At 33.2% G+C, this 13,600-nt stretch overlaps 1 protein-coding gene and 1 non-coding gene across 3 annotated transcripts; both read right to left on the reverse strand.

Annotated features, from left to right (window-relative positions):
• Positions 1-2,740: 2,740 nt before the first annotated feature.
• On the reverse strand, positions 2,741-2,888 carry LOC120117883. Its single transcript, XR_005515695.1, has one exon. It is a non-coding gene; the product is annotated as a small nucleolar RNA snoR145 (small nucleolar RNA).
• A 1,315-nt stretch (positions 2,889-4,203) lies between these two features.
• LOC120117689 (homeobox protein knotted-1-like 3) lies at positions 4,204-6,158 on the reverse strand. 2 transcript variants are annotated; one of them, XM_039137931.1, is made up of 6 exons: positions 5,472-6,158; positions 5,096-5,216; positions 4,792-4,985; positions 4,592-4,723; positions 4,373-4,509; positions 4,204-4,289 (listed from the first exon to the last, which is right to left on the reverse strand). In XM_039137931.1, exons 1-6 carry the CDS (start codon positions 6,156-6,158, stop codon positions 4,286-4,288), a joined length of 1,275 nt encoding a protein of 424 aa, XP_038993862.1. In that variant the 3' UTR covers positions 4,204-4,285. The 2 variants fall into 2 exon arrangements, with proteins under 2 accessions (XP_038993862.1, XP_038993861.1); XM_039137930.1 differs by lacking the exon at positions 4,204-4,289 and having other exon boundaries at positions 4,357-4,509.
• Between the last annotated feature and the right edge of the window lie 7,442 nt (positions 6,159-13,600).

The raw sequence follows: 13,600 nt of genomic DNA on the forward strand, positions 1-13,600 counted from the left end.
CCGACCTGAGATCAAGGAATCCTCCACCCGAGACCAGACCCGACCCGACCAAAACAAGATTTCACCCAACCCGATATATAAATTAAAAACCCAACTCAACCCGAAATAATAATAAAAATATTATTTTTATTCAATAAAAACAGTGATTTAATTAGAAAAAAAATAATATATAGATGGGTATTATTGTAATTATTTCTAAATATATAAGGTAAAATTATACTTTTTTCGGGTCGGGTCAGGTTTTTTTACCATAAACCCGACCCGACCTAAAACCGAATTTTTTTATTAAAAAATCGGGTCGGTCGAAACCCGTCGGGTTCGAGTCTCATGCACATCCCTATTCATACTGCATGGCAATAAGGCGCGTTCTACAGAACACGCTTTGCGTATCTGGCATCCCACTCCAAAAAGACGTGTTATGCAAGAAGCGCCTTATGCTTACATGGCGGTTCACCTAGAAGGCACTTTTTACATAACGTGCCTTTACTCGGTTTAAATATCCGAATTCATATTAAATATAACATTAAATATAATATAAAATATTCAAAAAATTAATTCGATTATAATATAAAAATTTAATTCGAACATAACATTAAATATCCAAAATTTAATTTAAATACAACTTTAAATATCCTAAATTAATATAAAAAATAAAAAGATAAAAATAATATAACCTAACGATACCTTTTCGTAAATACATTCCACACGACAGTGATTGTCTATTTTGAGTGGGATTTCTTCATATAGGTCGCTCTTCATCTTCATTCTCATAACCGACGTCAACTTCATCTTGTTGGATTAGAATCGATATCGAAGAAATACCTTCATGGACTAACGAATGCGAAGATGTGTGATCAACAATCTCACCACCTTATCTTTTTATTTTTAATATTTAGGATATTTTAAGTTCAATTAAATTTTAGATATTTAATGTTGTATTCGAATTAAATTTTTATGATATAATCAATTTCATTTTCGAATATTCAATATTATATTTAATGTTAAATTTAATGTAAATTTCACATATTTCAACTTAGTAACGGTATGTTCTATATAAAACATGCCTTTGTCACATTATATAAATGGGTGATAGATTAGTAAATATTGAAAAAAAGGGTGATAGATTAGGGGCCAAGTTTTATATTAAATTTTAAATTTGAAAGCAACTTTGATATTATTAAAAATAAGAAAAAATAAAAAATAAAAATAAAAAAGCCTCTAAATTTAACATTTCAAAGTTTAGATAAATTACAAAAATAACATTCAAATGTTCGTTAATTTATTTTTCTTAAAATAATTTTTAAAAACAATGGAAATTTGACTTTGGGTCGTTGTCTGTTTTTACAGCTTCTACATCTGATTCGATTTAATGTGTTATGTGTATTGTCGAAAATTGTGAATTTTGTTTGTGAATTATTGTAAATGTCAAAAGCTGATTCCAGATCCGTCTTTTTCTCTGCATTACTGGGGGATTCAGGCATTTTTGCTCGAGATGACAATGATGTAGATATACCCGCGAGTTAAAAGAAAAATCAAACCGAGGAAGTCGGTAGATAAGCTAACACCAACATGAACAAGTTGCCTTGAACAACAGCTATTTTCCCTGCTTTGACTCATAAGCAAATGAACAAGTACTCGACATGACATCAGAAGACGATATGGTTTTCAGAACCGGATCGGTCAATAAATCGACCTAATTATCGATTTATTGGTTTAATCGATTAAACTAATTAAATCAGTCGAAAGAATCGAACGACGTCATAATTAATTAATTATTTAAAAAATTAAATAAAAATATAAAAAACATTTAATAAAAAATAATTTTTATATCACAAATCATATTTAAAGCAAATTATAACATATATAAGTTAAAAATCATAAAATCAATTGAAACCAAATGATTTAAATCAACTACAACATAATATTTAAGGTAAAACATATTAAATAATAAATATAATTATATAATTATAATCAAAAAAATAAATTTGGGGCTAAAAAAATTATAACAAACGATGTCGTTTGGTTTAATTTTTTTTTTCTAAAAAAATCTCACATGGTTAAAAAACATAGAAGAGCATTACAAAAATTTAAAGAGTAAAAATATGAAAACAAAACAATCTCACATGGCTAAGAAACATAAAATAACATCCCAATTGAGTTCTATAAATAATAGAGGTAATTTGACATTCAAAATAATGGAGCCTTTTGATGCTCAAAGAGCGAATTATTCTTTCGCTTCAATCGAGTTTAAATTTTAGGCTTCAATCGAGCTTCTAATTTTTTTTGAGTTCAATCTTTTTTTAGTTCAAGTTTCAATATTATATTTCGAGTTCGAATTAAACTTGATAAACGTCGTTTGATTTAATTTTTTTAGAAAAAAATAGAACCGGTTTTCAACCGATTCATTCACGGTCCGGTCTGGTTCGAACGGTTCACAGCCGGTTCAACGGTTTCTTCCGGTTTATTAATAACGGTTTAACCTGTGTAGAATGAATCGAACCAGACAGCGATTCCCGATTAAACCGGCCGGTCCGGTTTTCAAAACACTGAAAGAAGAACTTACGGATACACTCCGAGAGACCTAGCTTGTGAAAAAACGTATTCCGATCAATCGACGGCGAATGCAGAACCTCCGGCTGATAAGATATGAGATGGTTAGGTGTAAATCAGACCTAATATTTTAGATCAAATGTATATCACGCTATATATTTAATCATTGGAAATCATTTCTGAAGCTAAGGAAAATGTAGCCGAGGGTTCAAGACGCTCCAAAAATAGAGTATTTGGGCATCCTACGATTCGGCAAATGGATTTGCGAAGGCATTAGTTCATTTGTTAGAGAGGTTTCAATTCATAGCGTTCACACCTCCCTGCTGGGACCTTCGCCACTTCAACCAAACAAGAAAGCAAAACCAATAGGAGATATACTAAAAATCAATAACCATTTTGTTTTAACAAGTATCCAATGTTCAAAAACCAAAAGTGAACGTCGGCCCGGATCGTCCAATTTCAACATCGATTTTCGAAGGCAAACTTGGATTAAAGTGCATCGTTTTGGCACTGCATCCATAGGTTTTTCGTTTCCCTACAAAGGATAATTACTGATGGAAATCAAATAAGTGCAGAGTACAAAATCATAAATCGAAAACAAAGTGGAAGAGGGAAGCGATGCTCAGTGGATACGAACCAGAAAAAAATCATCTTGCGAATTAGTTATGAAACAAATCGGGCAATCGAATTTCAATCCAGGCGTTATCTTCATAGCATAGATACCAACGTTTAAAGATTCAAAAGAGGGGGAGGGGACAGGAGAGAAAACGAAGCAAGGGATTGAAATAGACTCAACAATAGATCTCGGACGCCCAAACCCTAGACACGTGAGGCTATTTATAAAGAACGAACTGGATCTGGATATTCATTGGGCTAGCATAGAGGCCCACTACTTATATATATGCAATCCAGGCCGAATAGACATTTTAGTTCATATAAAATATAATAGAAAATTACATCACAATCACTATATTATGAGTAATTTTACAATTGAGTCACTGTGTTTCAAAGAAATACAATCCAGTCTCTTTAATTATTGAATGTAACCATCATATCACTTTATCGTCAAATATGTAATAGGCCTTCACTTTTTACTTACATGTGAGTGCTCAATTGTAAACATACTCATAACTGAATGACCAAAATATAAGCTTCCTCATAGTTGAGTGATTAAAATGTAACTAAAATGTTAATTTATGTTACACACTTTATGGAAAAATAACTTGATTATTATAACAGATAAATGTAGAGTTTTTATTGTGATTTTAAAAATTTTGGTGACCTAATTGTAAAGTTAATCATAGTACACTGGCATATGGTGTAATTTATCAAAATATACACATTATTAAAATTTATTTGACAAATAATCATGAGAAAAGTGATAAAATGTTTGCATATAAATTCACTAATCCCTTATTATTATTATTATTATTATTATTAGTTTGGGTGATTATTTAATCTGGAACTCTAAAAAAAAATATTTTATTTAACCATTAGTTTTCTCAATGAATTCTCACTAATGTTTGAATTTTAATCAATTTATTTAAAATATAATTAAAATCTGTAAAACGACTGGAATTTTGCAACATATAAATATTTGCATTGGTTGGCCAAACATATAGCACCACTGCAAGATAGAACCAACAGAAACAACTCCCTTCCTCCTCTGTGCTTATGTTCAACCAAAATCTGCTGTTCCTTTTGACAAATCTTTCCATTTACACCACCATTGTTTTCACCTGCATAACTTGGTTCAAAACTAAGGTTAGCACCAAAATATGCATGCATACTGTCATCTAAGTAAATTCAATTCATATCGCACCTTTTCCGTTTGCTCTTCGAGACGGTGGAACTCGAGGGATTGCTATTCCAGTTCCTTTTCCTCTGATTGATGAACCAATTGTTTATCTGTTTCAACTGTAAACCAGTTTCTTCAACCAATCTCGCCTTATCTTCGTCCTGAACATTTCAACCAAACTCATCAACCAACCACCATTTCATCTCATATAAGCTTCTTTCATACTGTGTTTGAACTACTTACTGTAGGGTATGGCCACTTGGAATGTGACTGCCACCATGCTTTTAAAACCGATGTTGTGTCGCCGGGCAGTTTTCCGGCCCTTCTTTTGCGCAAAATTTCCTCTCTTATGTCAACAATCTTCTCCTTGTAACCCTGTAAAGGAGTGTATAACGTTGATTCCCAGAGTAAAAACATGTACAGATATAAGTTCCATTGATTACCTGCTTGAGTTCATGTTTGAGTTCATGTCTCACGCGCTCCATCAAAGACTTTTCACTATCTGTTAAGATCAGAGGACCGAACCCCATTGAAGATGGACCCTCCAAGCTTCCATCAAACAAGTTGACATCACAGTCTACTTGGTCATCATCATCATCAGACATTGTTGCACCTGTTCCTTCGCCTGGACAAATACCTGTTCACGTGTCTCCAGCAGAGATTACATCAGAACCAGCATTCAAGAATAGGTTTGGCCATAGCTGAATCTCCGCCAATATCAAAGAAAATCAATGGAGATCACTTTACCTGTTAAGCTTTGTAAGGACTGCTCAATTTCCCAGCACGCCATAACTGCTTCCATTGCATGAACTCGAACATGTTGCTGCAATTGTTCTTTGAAAGAATATAGCAATAGAACATAATGCGTCTGCATTGCCATTAAAGAGATATCAATGTCTAAAACATGGGATTTGGCTTCAATTGAACAGTAAACATAAAAATTCAAACTTTTTCATTGCTACCAATCAACACTGCATCGAACTAATCAACATTTCTGGATAACTAAAAGTTTAGGAAACATGTTACGACTTAGGATGCTAAGGAGTATGAAATTAAAGAACACTCAAATAAAAGAAATAGCTACCAATTAGAACCAATCTCGTTTGTAGTAGTAGTAGCATACCAAGAACTGATCGAGCTCTTTGTCATCGGTAACCAAGCCATGGGCCCCATCACCGAGGGTAGAGTACTTAGCCACCACATGCTGCGACTGAGCCAGCTGAGCGTCGATCCTCGGGAGCTGATCCACGGGCGTGGCGATCCTAAGGCACGCCACATGCGCAGACAACAGTTGCTCGCACAAAGGGTGAGCTAGTATCTCCGCCTTGTACCTTGCATTGTGCCAATTCATTACCCCATCTCCACCGCTCCCTCCCCTCTCTGCTACAACACCTTCGATCTTGTTGTTTATGATATCGTTGATGTCGTTCTTGAAATCACCCGATTTCATGGCGATCATCGATTCCCCTCCGCCTCCTCTCCCTGCTTCCGCAACGGCACCAGCGTCGTACAGGACATCACTGTGGTTGCGATGGAGAAGCGGAGAGGATGTACGGGAGAGCCACTGGTCAGGAGCCTGGGAAGCCATGGTGGGGTCAGAAGCAAGAGCTGAAGTAGTAGTATGAAGGTTAAGAAAGTTAGTGTCGGAGGAAAACTGAGGGTGCGGCTGAGGCTGCTGAGAACGGAGGAGAGTGGTGTTTAACCAATTGGGACCGTTCGTTTCCGGCAGTTGACTCGCCTGCTGTTGGTCGGAAAAGTGATGGAGAGGAGGGTCTTGGTGATCAGAAAGGTGATTATGATGAAACGCCATGTATATATACACCCTTTTGCTTCTATCTTTTTCTCTAAGCTTATTCTAAAGATAGACAAGATGATTATTGTTTCCTGGTAGGAAAAAGAAGCAAGGAGACTATTGAAAAGATTGAATTTTAACAAATATAAAGCTGCGAATATACAGTTCTTTGTATGTGTATAGAGAGAAAGAACGTAAGACAACTAACAAAGGTGAGACCTTTGAGGATATATGCTGTAATAATAAAGAGAGAGGGAAGAATAAAGGAGGTGAAAGTGGATTTCAGGTGAAGGTTTCTGCTTACAATGAAAATGTTGAAGGTTTAATGGTTATAGAGAGAGGGGGAGGGGGCCATTTTCATTTCCATTATTTTCAGTTTTTATTATTAAATACGATGGCGAATTTTTTAGAATTATATATTACTTAATTAAGCAGTAATTAACCAGCTTCTTCTTTTTCAAACAATCCATTACCTGCTTTTCCATTTTAAAAATAAATATTTTAGCTCTTGTGTGTAAAGTCAATTGATTACATGATTGAAAACTATTCCAAATTGGGATGTTTATAATTTTTTTACGTGTCTTAGTGACTAATTAGTATGCCATTATCATATTAAATACAATAAATTATAAAAAAGAAAATGCAATACGTAAATAAAAATATATAATAAATTTTAAAATAAATACACATAGGAAAACGTCATTATCAAAATAAAATTTTTAAAATGTACTAACAGTAATGGTATACCATTAATAAGAAGCTCCAACTGTTTTTGTTGCCCTAGCCGGAATAGGGTTGAAAACTATTCAAATAGTATTTGCTTGTTTAATATATGGAAATCAATCTTGATTTCTCTTTTGAATGTTTTTTAAAGGAATAATGTCCAACGTAATGATAAAGCACAGTTTGATAAACAAAAAATAATGATAAAACTATATTATATCTAGGGTGAAGTATGTTAGAGGCCATTTAACTATATTCAAATGATTCCTTTGATCATTAAATTGTTAAAAAATTGTGTCTTTTATATTAAATTGTTATTAATTGATCACTAAATTTTATTGAACTATTACATAATTATCACTAGATGTATCAAGTTTTGCACACATTATAACATCATAACGATCAATCTGTAATAATTTGATAAATTCAGTGACTAATATTTTATATCTTTTAAAAGTTCAATGATCACAATGGTAATTTGAAAATAATTAATTGACCTCTATTGTACACTCTTATATTTTAAAAAAATAGTATTAAAAAGTTAATTACAAATCTTAAAAGATTATTCTTCACAAATATACATAATTATACATACACATGCATACTATTTTCAGAAAACCAAATAAAGAATTAATGAAAAGATGTGATCAAAAGTAGAGTGTCATTTTTAAGGGGGACTGAAAGTGAAAAACAAAAGTTGCGTAGCGTAGCATGCATGTGAAAGTGCATACAACAGCAAAGTATATATATATATATATCATCGTATCTACAAAAAACAGTAGCCTAGCTTTCGTTGTAAAAAAAAAGAGTAATTGTGCAGTTACGTACCACGTAGTAGCGTGCTTTCCACGTCACTCAGTGTCGCATGACTTGTCATTCATAATGCAGTTTCAGTTTTGTTAGGTTTCATCGGACTGACGTCGTTGGTAAGGAAAAGAAAAGGGAAAGAGAGCACCGGCGCGGGGGACCATGTACGACGTCGTTTCTCTTCCCGGGAGTGGCACTCGTGGCCCGTGGGAGAGGAACGGTAGTTGAACCACAAGAGTGGTCCCGCACTCGCCAATGGAGAAAGAGAATCGAGGACGTACACGTGGAGTGATAGGGGACCATTGGAATTCTCAACGACGTAAATAAATCATTAAAAACTACAGATTACAGACTTGTTTCTTCCGGTGACAGACGCCGGCTGGATCAATCGAACCGTCAATGATCCAATGGAAGAGTGGGGGCCACCGAAATTGAATAAAAAATTATTTATTTAGAAAAATAAGAAAGAGGAAAGAGGAGGGAGTCGAGGAAAAAGGTGGGTTGATGGCAAAAACAGAGCAGCTATATGATATCAAAGAGGTTGGTCCCCTACCTACTTACTTTTGTATGTTTTCAATTAACATATCCCAATAAATGGTCTAATTCAATAAAAGTCCTTCAACTATGCAATTTTCATCACATGGTTTAAAAAATTACGCCAAATTATCGACAATTTGACAATTTTTATACTTTAATTTTTTTTCCTTTTTAAATTGCTGAAATTTTAACCAGTCATAAAAAGACTGTTGGTGTGAAATAGTGCATCACGATACTTTTTTAAAAAACAAACTTCAATATTATTTAACGGCATTAAAAAGTATAACTATTGAAAATGATGTAGAAAAAAATAACTTATTTAAGGAGTTTCTTTAATATTAATGAAAAATATTTGTTAATGTACCGACGACTTAGTTTGCTTTTATAGGTGGGTGATGACCTGTCGTCAGCCGGCAGAGGCACAGAAAGGTTAAAAGGAAGACGATGGCAAACGCACTTCAGTGGGAATTTAAATATTATTGCAATTCAATTTTTAATAAATAAAATAATTTGAAAGCATTGTATTGAATTGTAACCCACGCGATTTAAATATGATAACCCAACTTGCATTAGTTCCATCAAGATATATGAATAGTACAGTGATTGGTTACTTAGCAAACACGTGTCGAGCATCAAGCTCACAGAACATAATCTTGTGCTACTCTGTCTTTCCAACCGTCGGTGCAACTCTCGCGACCCTTTGCATCTAAACTTGTGAATTGATCGGATCCGTTCATATTGAATATAGGATACGAGTGTTAAATTTAAGATTTAAGTCAATTCAAATTCTAATCGATGAGTTTGAATCATTAGAATGTTAAATTAAAACTTTAATTTTAAATTAATCGATTTATTTTCCATTCCAAATCAAAATCAAATAAGTTCTTTGTAAAGTACACGAATAATCCATTAATTATAGAGTGTTGTTTTATTAAGTCTCTAGATTATTAAAAGTTACAAAATATTCATCTGACTATTCATATGTTTTAAATTCATCATTTTTGGTTAAAAAATGGTGATAATTTGAGTTGGACATTAACATACTAATTGAGATATGATAACATCTAGTCACACAATCATTTGAGTTGTATTTTGTAGACTGAATCTTCGTTATATTATGTTGTCGAGCCAGTACTTGAAATATTATATTATTGAACCAATGCTTTACAACAATGATAGTACTAGTAGACATCTTTAAAATATGATTTTATTGTATTCCAATCAACAAGTTAACGTCTAGTTCGAATGATTATCAATTTTTTAACGAAATATGACGAGTTTGAATCATATGAATAATCGAGTGATCATTTTATAACTTTTAACAGTAAAATACTCAACAAGATAATTCTTTATAGTCAGAAATTCGTTTTATAAATTTTAATAGTCGAGATAATTAATAAACCAACACCTCATAATCAAAACCATTTTTATAGTTTACTTATAAGTTTAAGGGTAAAATATAGTAATGGCCACAAAGCTTTTCTAAAGCTTTCATTTGGGTCCCCCAACTTTTAAAACTTGCAATACAGTCCTCCAACATTTAGTCCGCTTGCAATATGGTCCTCAACATAATTGGTTGTTTGCCGTAATTACACTGTCGTTAGAACATTTGCAATATGGTCGCTAAACTTTTCAGGTGCTTGCATTTAGGTCCCCTAACTTTTAAAACTTGCAACACAATCCTCAATTTCCAAAACATGTAAAAAAATCCAATTCGTTCACAATATATCAGTCCCATAATCAACATGAACTTATTAAAAAAGAATACGAGCTCATAGGACGCCGAAAACCACAGGCCGGATCAATACAATTCCTAGTAAACTAGTACCAACAGTCTATCGGATTAAGCCTGGCGATTTCACTATATCGATATGTTGAATTATGTTTCGATATAACAAATTTAAAGGCAAAACGTTTTTGGACTTGAATTGAATTCATTCAAAGTTTTAAAAAAGTTTCAAAAATAATTCAAAGTCCATTAAATTTGGATTTGAGCAAAAATGCTAAAGGGTGTCAAAGTGCATTCATGCACCCCTGCAGTGCATCCATGCACCTACCACTAGTGCATCAATGCACCATGAAGTGTATCCATGCACTCAAACACCGAATGCAATTAATGCATCGATGCACCCTGTTGTGCATCCATGCACCAAGGCTGCAACGACTAGTAACGGCTAGTTTATTTGAATTTAATGAAGGTGTATCGATGCACCTTGATAGTGCACCGATGCACCATGTTATGGGCAGCCTTTTTTAGTAGAAAAATCATCCCCAAACGGCTCCAAAACATCCCCAACAGCTATATACAACATCAAACACATTCCAAGCTATAAATACAAGCTAAGGACACTTGAAGAAGTAAGAGAACAATTATCCAAGCAATCAAACACAAGAGAAGAACTTTTTATTCTTAATTTCCTCTCTCTTGTAAATATTTGTTCTTGTGAGCTTAATTTTTGTAAATACCTACCTTTGAGAGGTTTGTTTGTTTACTTCTTTTATCCTTTTGTAAAGGGAAAGGTTCTAGCTAAGCCCATGTAAAAGCTAGGGAAAGGTTCTAGTTTATCCCGTGAAAAACTAGGGAGTTGTAAATGTTATCTCTTTGTCCTTGAAAAAGAAAGAACAAATTAGTGAATTTGTTGGAAAATCCTTGGTGAGGAGCTAAGGTAGTGGATGTAGACTTGGTTGAGCAGTCGAACCATTATAAATCGTTGTGCAATTATCTATATTTCAATCTCCTTACTCCCTAAACACAAAAACCGTTCTGACCCCTCTTTACAAAACGTTTCGGTTATCGATTCAAGCTTCCGAAAATCTCAACAATTGGCATCAGAGCCTAACTCGCTAGAAGGCTTAACATCCTTGATACGATCATCGAATAAGCTCTACCAATTCCCGACGCAACCGACAAAGAAATGACTTTTTCCTCCGGTGCTTATTACCTTGAAGATTATCCTATTATGGATTCACAACTGGTCAACAAGCCACCCTTATTCAATGGAGCAAGTTATGCACATTGGAAGAATAAGATGATAAACTTTATTCAATCCTACAATCTAGGAGCTTGGAACTCAATCATGGACGGTTACTTTTCTCCACCCGGTAAGTACAACGATTGGAGTAGAGAATAACAGAAAAAATTTCCAGTTTAATTCTAAGGCTATACATATTCTATTATGTGCTTTAGGCCCAAATGAATATGGAAGAATCTCATCTTGTTCCAGTGCCAAAGAGATTTGGGATAAGCTCCAAGTCACTCGTGAAGGAACCGACGAAGTAAGGGAATCAAAGAAAAGTCTTCTCAACCATAGCTACGAGAACTTCAAGATGAAACCGATGAAGACATCAAAGCTATGACGGATAGATTTTCCGTGATTGTCAATGATCTCAAGGGATATGGAGAAGTAATCCCTGATGAGAAGCTTGTGAGGAAGATGATATACTCTCTTCCAAATGAGTGGCAATCGAAGAAGAAGACCATTATCGAAGCAAGAAACCTAAAGTCTCTCACTCTCGATGAGCTAATTGGTTCCCTTCTCACTCATGAGATGATGGTGAAGGAAGATGAAGAAAGTGAAGAAAAGAAAAACAAGAAGAAGAATGAGGAGGTAGGCATTGCCTTCAAATCCACCAATTAAAGCTATCAAGATTCAAGTGATGAGGTGGATGACGACGATGATGAACAAGAATATGAGATGGTCAAGCTCTTAAAAGAGTTAAAGAGATTCATGACTTCTAAGGAAGTAAAGCATGAATCAACCAAGAAGAAGAGTCCCCCGGTGTGCTTCAATTGTCAAAGAAAGGGGCATGTCAAGTATGATTGTCCTCTTCTAAGAAAGAATAGATCTTCCAAAAAGAAGACATATGTGGCATCTTGGAGTGATGAAGATGACTCCAATGATGATGAAGTAGTCAACCTATGCCTAATGGCCACTCATAAAGAAATCGAGGTATCTTCTAACTCAAATAAATTTAATTCATTTACTTTTGATGAGTTACAAGATGCTTATAATAGGTTGTATTTGGGATTTGAGACCATGAATTGCAAATATACGAAATTAATTTCAAAACTCAAAATTGAAAATAAATCGATTTTGAAAGTTAGAGTTGATTTTGAAAATCAAAATGAAATTTTGAAAAATGATTTAGAGCTTTCAAAAATCAAAATAAATGATTTAGAAAATAAAAATTTTGAGTTAGGAGTTAAGCTTAAAAGCTTAAGAAAAGAAAAAGAATTAATTTCTAAAAACAACCTATTATGTTTAAAAATGGAAAATTGCTCACATTGTCATTATCATGATTATAAGGAACATACTTGTCCTTTGAAGAAAGGAAAACGTTTTAAAATTAGACAAGTATGGGTTCCCAAAGAAACAAGGGGTATTGAAACTAACGTTCAAGGATTCAAAGCAATTTGGATACTAAAATCTACTTAAATGTCTCTTGTAGGTGTGTGTGAGCAATGGTGATAAAACTGATTATATTCAAGATGCTCTAGCCACACATGAAAAAAGAATGAGTAACCTCTAAGCTTAATGCTTTTAATTTTGGTTATTTGGTTGCTCATTTGATTTTAAGCATGCATGAGTTTTGGTTTTAAATAATTATGCATCATTGTTTTAATCTCATTTATGTTGAAAGATGATTATGATGAACATTTTAAAGTTATATTAATTTTTAAGAATTTTAGTTCATCATAATAAAATTTTGGTCAAAATTGGTTTTTAATGCAAATGATATCTCTCTAACAATTGATATTAATTTTTCAAATACTCTGATTTTACAAATTTTAAATTTTTGACCTAAATTTGAATGTTTATGCATGTGGTTTAAATGAAAATGATATCTCTCTAACAATTGATATCAAAATTTTGAAATGCATAATATTTTTAGAAAACTTTATGCATATGAGCTTAAATTCAATAATTGGTATTGCATAAAGTATTTTAGACTTGGATACATTGAATTTCATGTGCTACTAACATGTTTGTTACTCTTTGTTGAAATTCAATTTTGTTTAAGTATCAAGTTCTTAAAGCGAAATTTTGTTTGGAATATATTTATTAAGGGGAGCTTTGATTTTTCAAATGATTTTTAATTTTAAATTTAACACTTACTCTCCAAAGTTATTTTGAACTTCAAAGATTGAATTATTTTTTGATATAACAAAAAGGGGAGAAGTTTTGTTTGAAAAATTCAATTTCTTAATGAAAAATGGGGAGCTTAACATTTTTATATATTTTCCAACAAAATGGTAACAATTGATATCATTTTGTTAACAATTGATATCTTTTCATTAAACATTTACTAAGGGGGAGTTTTGCCAAAAACAATTTTTCAAATGTTTTGTTATATAAAAAAGGGGGAGATTGTTGAATTATGTTTCGATATAA

This window comes from Hibiscus syriacus, unplaced genomic scaffold (genome assembly GCF_006381635.1).
Source record: "Hibiscus syriacus cultivar Baekdansim isolate YM2019G1 unplaced genomic scaffold, ASM638163v2 tig00110321_pilon, whole genome shotgun sequence".
NCBI classification, from domain to species: Eukaryota; Viridiplantae; Streptophyta; class Magnoliopsida; order Malvales; family Malvaceae; genus Hibiscus; species Hibiscus syriacus.

Bases quoted from the DNA above. Each gene is read 5' to 3' on its own strand.
- LOC120117689 (XM_039137930.1), bottom strand. From the start codon at position 6,158: ATGGCGTTTCATCATAATCACCTTTCTGATCACCAAGACCCTCCTCTC. The intron at 4,724-4,791 runs GTAATCAATGGA...ACTCCTTTACAG, and splicing joins TCAAACATGAACTCAAGCAG to GGTTACAAGGAGAAGATTGT. The intron at 4,510-4,591 runs GTAAGTAGTTCA...TGAAATGTTCAG, and splicing joins CCAAGTGGCCATACCCTACA to GACGAAGATAAGGCGAGATT.